The 9,757-nt window shown below is 42.2% G+C and overlaps 2 protein-coding genes across 3 annotated transcripts in view; both read right to left on the minus strand.

Annotated features, from left to right (window-relative positions):
- LOC136428758 (myosin regulatory light chain, smooth muscle-like) overlaps positions 1-938 on the minus strand; it is an 88,813-nt gene extending 87,875 nt beyond the window's left edge. For both annotated transcript variants that reach the window (XM_066418500.1, XM_066418499.1), the window contains exon 1: positions 805-938. In XM_066418500.1, the coding sequence (XP_066274597.1) occupies positions 805-807 (3 nt within the window). In that variant the 5' untranslated portion in view covers positions 808-938. The remainder of the gene's footprint in view (positions 1-804) is intronic.
- An 842-nt stretch (positions 939-1,780) lies between these two features.
- LOC136428759 (myosin regulatory light chain, smooth muscle-like) lies at positions 1,781-8,092 on the minus strand. The gene is made up of 6 exons (XM_066418501.1): positions 7,959-8,092; positions 6,012-6,113; positions 5,674-5,749; positions 3,222-3,402; positions 2,688-2,736; positions 1,781-2,466 (listed from the first exon to the last, which is right to left on the minus strand). Exons 1-6 carry the CDS (start codon positions 7,959-7,961, stop codon positions 2,353-2,355), a joined length of 525 nt encoding a protein of 174 aa, XP_066274598.1. The 5' UTR covers positions 7,962-8,092; the 3' UTR covers positions 1,781-2,352.
- Between the last annotated feature and the right edge of the window lie 1,665 nt (positions 8,093-9,757).

Here is a 9,757-nt window from a genome sequence, read left to right on the forward strand (position 1 = left end):
TGCAACCTCAGGAGATGCCATCCATACTGGGACATATTTATAGCACACAGGGGAGGGCACGAGCAACCCCACACTCACCGAACATTCAGGGAATTCCTATTACATTTCCTGTCTGCACGACAATGCAAGAAAGGGTCTGGTACAACTGTAATTATCTTTGCCTGGATTTTCTTAGTGAGAACAGCATATGATTTCATTTCATTCGCGGATGCTTCATAACGCGACCAACTGTGTCACAAACTATATGATCAATGCAATATACTGTTATGACCTCGAAATATCTGAGATTTCTCACTGCTCCAGTAAGGTTTTAGAACTGGGCAAGCAGAATGATATACTTACAGAATCACGATGTACAGTACTATAGGGGGAACAATTTTCTAACACGAATGGTGGTTGACATGTTGCCATACTGTATTACAAAAAGCATTTCGAAAAATTCTCTTTGGTATATTATGTTATAGTTTATACCTAAAAGCTATATTTAGGTAAGCTTATATTCTAGATCGAGTGATGTGTATGCACCGACTGTCTCCCTGTCTTGTTCTTATGGTTATCAATTGTGGTCCATTGTTTATCGTAATATTGGTAGTTGCGTTATAAATGTAGCAAGGGACAAATGGCAATCACATAATAAGGCTAGCGCTCTTTTCGTAGAAGCCGGTTACTTATGTCTCAAAAAGCTAACCGCACTGTACAGGCAATCTTTCTTATGACACAAAGCCTGTTTGATCTATCATTACACTTATTGTTACAGCCATTGAATACATTGCAAATGAATACAATGTATAACGAAGCCCTTACCATTTTGTTCCAAGTGTTCCAAGTTCCAAGTCACTGCCACCAACCAAGGAAAGTGCGAGGGGTGCTATGCCTCCAAAATGCCGGACGATTTTATTACGTTTCCTTCGCTTTTATACCTGGAAATTGACACCTCGCACTGTCATTGGTCGGCTGTTTTCGTCATTGAATGTTCAAGAGGGATACGCTTTGCTTTCCGTGGGTTATGGGCATCTGCCAGAGCGAGTTAGCAGTTTCTAAATTTGTTTTCATTGTTTTTGCATACGGGTTCGTATTGTGATACGTGCACGGCTGACCGGAACATACCAACCCGGGTAGGGGCGATCAGTTTCACTGTGACTGGCAGAAAACTGGCACCCATTTTGATCATGGAAATCTTACGTTGGCGTGATAATTATTGCAAGCGACGTCCACAATAATTTTACCACTTGTGTTGCTCGTTTGGTTCCGTTTCTTAATGTTTTTCCTCCTTTAAGTTAGAACGCCCCAAATGGCTGAAGACAGCTGAAGAAACATATAAAGCCGCTGCAGGGGGCAGATATTGGGCGTGAGGATATTTGAATATCTTGTCTGATGGGAAGAGGAATTGGGCAGTCGAGGTGTTATTTTCTACGTCTCAGTTGTTCAAATTTGAATTTCTATGTGCCCACTCTTACTCAACGTATTGGCAGCCGCGTAGATTCTGGTGGAAGGGTCGGTTTCGCTTTTCTAAATTCGGAAGTGCTCCAGAGTATCTGTGTTGGTGTCGACAGTTTGTCCATTCGTGCAGTTGGATTGCATTGCCTAAACATTACAGCAACATGGAGGTCTACATTGCAATTGGTAATCGTTATGATAAGAACTTAACGATATAAAGTTGTAACTGGGATACCCTCCCACCAACTCGCGAGTTTGCCACCCGTGTACAATTTCATATCAATGGGATGGAGGGTGAGTTTGGCAAAAGATACCTCGGAAACAAATATGGTTCAACAAAAGATTCGGGTGGGCAGGCTAGTGTTTATTCCACGTGTCTGTCCATGAAAAAATGACATTGCAATCACTATTCCATAACAAATGTAGGGACAAGACGAGCCAAGTCGAGCTTGAAGGCGAAATGCTAGTCCAGGCTGCCGTGAACCCACGTTTCGTTATCAGAAATAACAAATGGCAAATATTAAAAGATGTATATACATTATCCAAACATAATATCTCCTAAAACTCACGTACACGGCGAGAAAGACTACCACTACGCTGACACACAAACATGTATGGATTTGCGACATGTAATTTGGTTGCTTCGTTGCGTTTGGTTGTTACTTAACGTGTTGTCTGCCAAACATGATGTTTGTTTTGGCCTTTAAAAAGTAATATCTTAACGGTCGTTCAAACTACTAGTATACCCCCGTACCCGTTCCTAGTTTTGACCCACATGAGCGACGGAATTTGTTCCTGTAACAGGTGGTAGTCTTTCTGTATAGCGCTGACCAACATGGGCATGAGGTGGTGAACAAGAGACAAATTCTGACGGATCATGTGGGTCAAACTCCCGTTATCCGTCTATCTGATCTATTACTCGTCGACATCCTCCTCCTCGCCACCCTTGAGGAAGCGGCAGAAGGCTGGGTAGTGGAAACGGCCCTTCTTGTCAACAACGTGTCCGGCACCGGCCAGCAGCTGAGTCCACTGGGAAAGAGATAGACAAAGGGAACTTTAGTGCATTTGCCACAAATCAAATGGACATGTCCTTTCGACGATTACGAAGTTATATTTTCAAAGGCGTCATAATATTACACACATAGATCTTACTAACGTGTATCTGTAAACTATTCTTTCGTTTTGAAGGCATATAAGAACAATAAAGGTCTTTGTTAAGTCAACTATCAAAAACACCGAAAAACACTCACCTCTTCCTCCTTGAACTTGTCACCCTTCTCGCAGAAAACTTCTTTAACGCTAAAAAAAAAGACATTAGATGATTATAAGCTTATTGCAACTTCATGCCCGTAGGCTTATTGCAAGTTGACAATCTAATGGCGATGCACACACGTAAGGCATACATGTGATACAAGCGACGAAGATTGAATTACGTTTCTAGTCTACAATACGTTTCTATATCTACGATACTAAATCGACGTATGAAACAGAGAGAATGCGATGAAGTATCCTTGGTGCTAAGGAGCGTTAGTAAGAGGCTAGACAATACGGAATATTGGGGTCCATTGACCATCCCTCAACAGCGACGGGGGCAGATACCGACTACCTGGCACCTTGGACATCTTATTTCCGCTCAGGCCACTGACATAGCAGGCTTCAGGTCAAATCAACTTAAGAAAGACCAGAGAACTGGTCGAAAGCTTGTCGGTAAGCGCTTTACATTGTGTGCGGAAATAACGTGTAAAACTTTTATTGATACGGAACGTTGTTACAAAGATACGTACAGGGCCTTTGGTAGGAAACCCTTGTTCCTGGGGTCGAACTGCTTGAAGGCACCCTGAAGGGCGCTCTCGGGGTCAGAGCCGGACATCTTGGATCCGAAGAGGGCCAGGAAGACGGTGAAGCTGATCGGTTCCGATGCCTCTCCTACCATCTTGTTCACCTTCTCCTCATCTGGGGGCTTACCTGGTCAGACGGAGAGGATGATAAAGCATTACTTCCGAGCGAAAAGAACGTGTTGCCAGTATTTGCGTTCATCTGTTCTTACGACGCATCATCACGAAATGGATAAAACACATGCGGACTATTGAAACCAAAAACTAATGCCATGAAAAAGACTTACATATACAGGTCCATTTCTATATGGAACAGTTTGCCTTATAGCGTCCAATCTGCTAGTAAGTCTAAGTGTCGGCAAGAGCTTCTCATGTATATAAATTAGTCGATTTGATTAGATGTAGAATGTAAATAGTAGCTGTAAGGACTTTTATGTAGTTTGTATATCTTATGTTTGTATGTTTTATGTCCAGGAAAATTAGCTGCTTGCATATCTTGTATGTTGGATAATGGACCTTATAAAGTATCCAAGTATAAGAGAGCATCATGACAAGAAATGTAATTTTGTTCACAAGGAACCTTGAGTAGAGTAGTTGTCTCATCATTGTAATAGTTTGGCATCATGCTTATCACCGCATCCCTTTCACTACGATAGGAACAACTAGCCGTCTGCTAAAATATAACACAATAGGACACCTTTATGTTTTATGCATTTTCGATGTTTTCTCAATTTTGGGCTGCTCAGAGACAAACTTAGATTGCCAATCCTAATATCTTTTGATACTATCTCTCTCTCTGTATGCATTGAATCTACTGGACCTAAAAAATTTTGCTGATTTGAGGCAATTTAAAAAGATCTACTTCGATATCATTTCAACCATATTCTTATACGTCATCTTTATATAGGAAATTTGTATGTCCAAACCATATTCATGTTAACTCATTGCATCATAGGCGCATTTTTCTAGTACAAGATAAACATGGTGGCCTGTGGCTTAATGTATTTGATCAGGAACATAGCATATCGTTTAGGTTATACAAAAGAAGATATGTGTTTTACGTACTATATTGCTATGGGCATGGTATCTATTCTTTTGTCTTTGGATGAGCTTTTTAGATCCCATTCGAGGTAGACTATCTCGTGTTTTTCGGAGGCCATTTTGAGTAAAATGATAGCACAAATATGTCCGTGTTCAGGACGACATGGTTGAGCTAATTTTGGCATCACACAGATGAATGTGCAAAACCCAAGCTCGGGAGGACAAAAATAAAATCTTCCGACACCGGAGCTCCCGAGTTCACAGCATGCTCAGCAGACGCCATGTTGTTTCACCTGTCACATGCAAATCACGGCTGCAAGGCAAACTTTTTCTCTAAACGCTAGATCGCAACTTTTCTCTAAAACGTGATATGAACCTTCACCAGTGGTATGCCAAAATAAGTTCAAAATCTTCCATAGAAAACTGTGATGATGGTCCCATCTCGTGAGGACTTGGGGTATCACATCTTCCACACGAAAATAACCGTCACCGATACATGCATGTCCGTCCGAAAAGTAACATTCGATACCATGACCTCGTAAACTATTTTCCTTGGCATTTTTCGACTGCAGTCTTCCAAACATTCTTTCTCGTGTGTCCGCCATTTGTATGATTTGGACGACCTACTTAGAAATCTACTAGACCCTCACATGGAGTAATTTTCCATGGATCTACCATAATTCTATTTTGTACTCTCTTAAAAATGATTGAGTATAACGAAATAAAGCCTTAATCGACTACACCGCAAACTCCTACAAATTATTCTCTTTTTCAAGCGACGCATACACCCCATGGTCAGGAATATTGTTCCTACAATATCTCGAATTAGAATAATTACTTCAAGCAAAACACACCGTAAAGAAAAACACTCGACCTTATTTGGTCATTGCGTCGAGTAACTGACAGGAGGGATTGAAACAACAATACCCGGCCCCTATAACAACTACATGCCGATACTTTCGCCCGTTATCTCTAAATATAGTCATCGTCACATACTTAACTGGATTCCAGTAGCTATAAAACACATACATCGCTGCCCCTCCCTATTCTTTCTGTGACAGCGACGGTCCGTGGATGTTCCACGCTAGTGAACTTTTTATTCAGTGATTTTCACTAACAGTTACATGTACATGTAGGCGTACAGATGACGGAAAGCTTTATACTTGGATATCATCATGCAAGGATGAAACCTTCGGTACAAAATCCTTTGGAGCTGGACATGGACATGGACATGGAAACTCATCCGTTTGAAAATAGTCCCTCATACCCACGCTATTTTTGTCCCAAATTGTCAGAATGGACAGCATAATGTTCTCGCGATCTAAAAAGCTCACAGTGCGACATAGTTATACAAACATACCTAGGGAAGCGAAGGTATCCTTCATGTCTTCCTTGTCGATGAAACCGTCTCTGTTCTGGTCCAGAAGAAGGAATGCCTGTAGAGAAAAAAATGATGCCAATTTGATTCAACAGTTACAAGCTTCTAAATGGTTTCTAACTTTGTAGTAGAAGGATTGGTATTGAAACCTTACGAAGAAGCGGAACAAAATAATTATATAGACAAACTCTTGTTCTATTCTCTTGTTTGCATAACATTTTGTGACGCGAGCAGCAATATTTGTATCAATATATCTACCGCAGATTGTAGCATATAGATCATTTTTTACTAGTAAATCGCTAAATATGCATTTTGCTCACCTCCTTGAACTCTTGCACCTGAGATGACTCAAAGACGGCGCCGACATTGGTGGTGGCGCGCTTGCCTCCCTCACCTCCGGCTCCCCCCTTCTTCTTACGGCCCTGTAGGAAAATAAACAACGTTAAGTGTTGCGTTAAGCAAGTCAAATGCACAAATACCCTCATCTTTGTACCGTTATCTGCATAACTTTCGGATTGTTGTTAACGGGAATCTAAGTCTGAATAATCTTTTGAATGTTCTAAGCTGTTTTACTTGTTGACTGTAAGTCTGATTACAACATTCTTCACTTTAGCGCCATTTTACATGAACATTGTTGGCGAACCTTCACAATGTATCAACATGTATGTCTTGCTGATCTAATGTTTATGATGATTTAGTCCAAGGCAGAGCATTTGCCCTTGGTTTGCCCCGTGGATTCCATGCAGTGCGGCGTGTTGTTCCAGTTGGCAACGCTGTCGACTGACGCGCCGTGTTAGTATGACGTGCATTTCTCAGGTCCCGACATCTTTGCCCTACCGTTGTCTCGCCAAGTACTTAGCAGTGTGACAATATTTAAGGAACGTATCGCCCTTGGCATTAAAAGCGGGAAAAAAAGTATATTCATATCGGAGGGCATATGTAGCAGTAGCTTGTCTTCCTGGGCTTATGTATGAAGATTGCACCTCAAAGTTTGTAAATGCAGCTATACTTTGCTTTGCTTTACTTCGTCGTAAAATAAATTCATGGTATGGAACGTACGTTTTGTAAGGCCTTTTTAATCAGTTTAATATATGCAGCGCGGATTGTGGTAAGATTTGGTCTCTCCACTCTGTGAGCTATGTTCTTCCAAATTCCGGTTTCTAATTCTGTACGTATCATGTGACTGAACTATCCCTATATACATTCCAATAGAAAGGTTTCTTACCACTGGTCTGATGTTTCCAACTATACGTTAACTCTACCACATTTCAAAATCTTCCGAGCTACTGGTCATGGTTGAGAAGAGAACTGGTACTGATGCCTTTAGTTTGTTTATAGATCACTTCAACTGAGAAAATGTTTACATTTTTGGCGGGCTGGGCTTAATGGACCGCGGTCAATAAAACAACAAGCATCCTGGAAATTTCAACCGAATCACAGGCATTGACAAATCCTTGTGTGAAGGTTTCAACAAGATTCAAACAGCCGAAATGATCATTTTATGAAATTCTAATGTTGATTTTGTCATTTGTATCCCCAATTGTGCACCTGTCATCTAATCAATCACAGATATGTCGCCGGGGTTGGCTTCTCCTTTATTCCACGGCACAGCGGCTCAATTTGAAAATATTCAGATCCAATATATCCGACTCACGCAGTGCGAAAAGCCCATAACATAGCAGCTACTTAGCGGCCATGATGTATAATTCTGTGTCGCGGTAAAAGTATCGAACTAATTCTCGCAGTGAGCGCATCGTCAAAGCATAACGTCGAGACTAGAGAAGATAGGGGAACTGGAAAAAAATATATCAAATGAATATCCGGGCAGAAAGCTTTGATGTTGAAGTGATGAAATTACCCGGTGATAGGAATTAGATTCTCCACCCGGGTGATCTGAAGTTCAATTGGTCCCAGCGACCCACGGTAAATACCAGGGATTTATAGCTGGGGCACTTCGCCACCGAATACACCGCGAGATTCCGCTCTTTTACTACTTCCGAATTGTGCCTTTTACGAAGGGCGCGCTCCCACCGACAGGGGTCAGTTAAGTGACTACGGCTGTCAGGTATGTTTGAGCCATGTGCAGTTGACTTGTCTACTTCTAGAGGCTAGACTTCACTGGGATATGGAAAGCATGAAAGTAGAAAAGGGTTTTCATGTACATTAAACAGTTTCCACCTATAAGGCAAGCAACCTAGCTTTCCTGGAGTGAATACAGTGACAGATAACGTAAGTAGAGTATAAAAGATAGGTTAAAAGGCACTTACCATTTTCGTTCAAGTTAATCAGAGGCACCGAACCAAAAGACAATCTACAGGCGCGAGCTCTTGCCGGACAAGGAATCTACTCAGAGAACCGCTCTTTATGTACGAAAATGTCAGCAATTTTTAATCGGCCACTCTGCATATTCTGCAAGCAGACCGCAAACCCTGATTGGTCCATAGTTGACAGGCAGTTGACAAATCGACCGTTTTTGGAAAGTGTAATTTTGTAGCTCGTCCTGTCAAGGCTCCAGTTCCGAGAATACGCAAATTCCGGGACCACTATGTCACAGAAGAGGGAAGCACTTTTTTTCTCCTTCACAGAAACCAATCACTAACGAAAGCAATGGAAACGGCTACGATCTTGGATGAATAAAGTTTAATTTTCGCTTCACTTTTCGTAAGACAAAATTACCATGAAGCTATTGGTGGGCATCTTAAGCTACTTCATTCTAAGCATGTACCCCTCCTGAGGGTTTGGCACCTCCCAATCGTCCTCTTTAGTTCTGCATAATTGTGGAAAAGCATGCAATCGCCGATACACGATACCGCGATCGCGTCTGTCTCTAACGTCAAGTCTACGTGATAGATGAGATTTTACATACCGCCCTACTGAAAATCATACTGGGGATACGCGTATATATAAAGCACGGCATACACACACACTCGTCTTGCTTCGTTTCTTAAAGGATCCCAGACCATCATCCTTGAGTTTGTTCGTGTAGCAGGTGGCTCGGATGTGGTAGTCATGGCTGCTAAAAGGTTACGGAGTAGAATGAGGAGTTGATTTCGGAGGCCCTGTCACCGCGATCGGTCAGCACATTTTATGCGATCTTCCCGAAGACCGACGGCGACCGTCGAGGGCAACCCGGACATCACGGCTTAGGAGCCAGCGCTTGTGGTGTTTTGATATCGTGTAATTATGTTCAACGTATGTCTTCTGTACTAAAGTGTGTACTACGACCACTATACGTCTCTGTGTAAATGAACTTAAGCACTTCATCAGATCGTGATAGGACATGGACATAGCAGTTGTAAAAGTTGCCGCGGTTTCATCCAAGTTGCATGCATGAAGCCACAAGCATGTAGCCTGGAATCCATCCTATTTATCTTCCGGCCGCTACCCAAGCTCCGCTGCCTGGCCAGGCAGCGGAGCTTGGGTAGCGGCCGGAAGCTAAATAGGATGGATTCCAGGCTAACAAGCATGCGCTGCCGTTCTGAAGCTCGACTTAGTAAGCTTGCGGAGTGTTAGACAACGATTAACCCACTTCGGGGTTTCTCTGATCTTTGGGCTTGGAAATTTGCCTTTTGTACGTGACGAGACCAGCTGGCAGCGATAGAATATGATCATCTTTGTAGTTCAAGGGCTTGGAAAGTCATTCAGATGAAGTTACATAGACATAGAGAGGGTTTCCTGATGAATCAGAAATAGACTGTGCCATACCGCGGGGATAAAGCTACATAGATGTTAGAAAAAGAGTGCTACAGTGTGCTTTGAATTTTGACCAGCTGTCAAAAAATGTGGCTGCTTAGTAGTGGTGACAAACTGAACGATCGGGCACAAGTGGGGACCTCCCCGACAGGGCCCAAACAATTTGTCAGCAAATTTCACACGAGCCGAAGCCACCAAAGACGAATATACAGCCTCCTAGAGCAACAGTTAGGTAAGGGTAGAAATATATGGAAAATGTACCAAATCCAATGTAACTTATCGTCATTTCTTTGACACGAAATATTATCAGGAGGGCCTTTATGACATAAATTAGGTCAAAGATGACAACACACACATAGGCGGACATCAGGTT

Source organism: Branchiostoma lanceolatum, chromosome 2, assembly GCF_035083965.1.
Source record: "Branchiostoma lanceolatum isolate klBraLanc5 chromosome 2, klBraLanc5.hap2, whole genome shotgun sequence".
Lineage (NCBI taxonomy): Eukaryota > Metazoa > Chordata > Leptocardii > Amphioxiformes > Branchiostomatidae > Branchiostoma > Branchiostoma lanceolatum.

Bases quoted from the DNA above. Each gene is read 5' to 3' on its own strand.
- LOC136428759 (XM_066418501.1), bottom strand. The intron at 3,403-5,673 runs GTATGTTTGTAT...CCGTCTGACCAG, and splicing joins GGATACCTTCGCTTCCCTAG to GTAAGCCCCCAGATGAGGAG. The intron at 2,467-2,687 runs GTGAGTGTTTTT...TCTCTTTCCCAG, and splicing joins ACAAGTTCAAGGAGGAAGAG to TGGACTCAGCTGCTGGCCGG.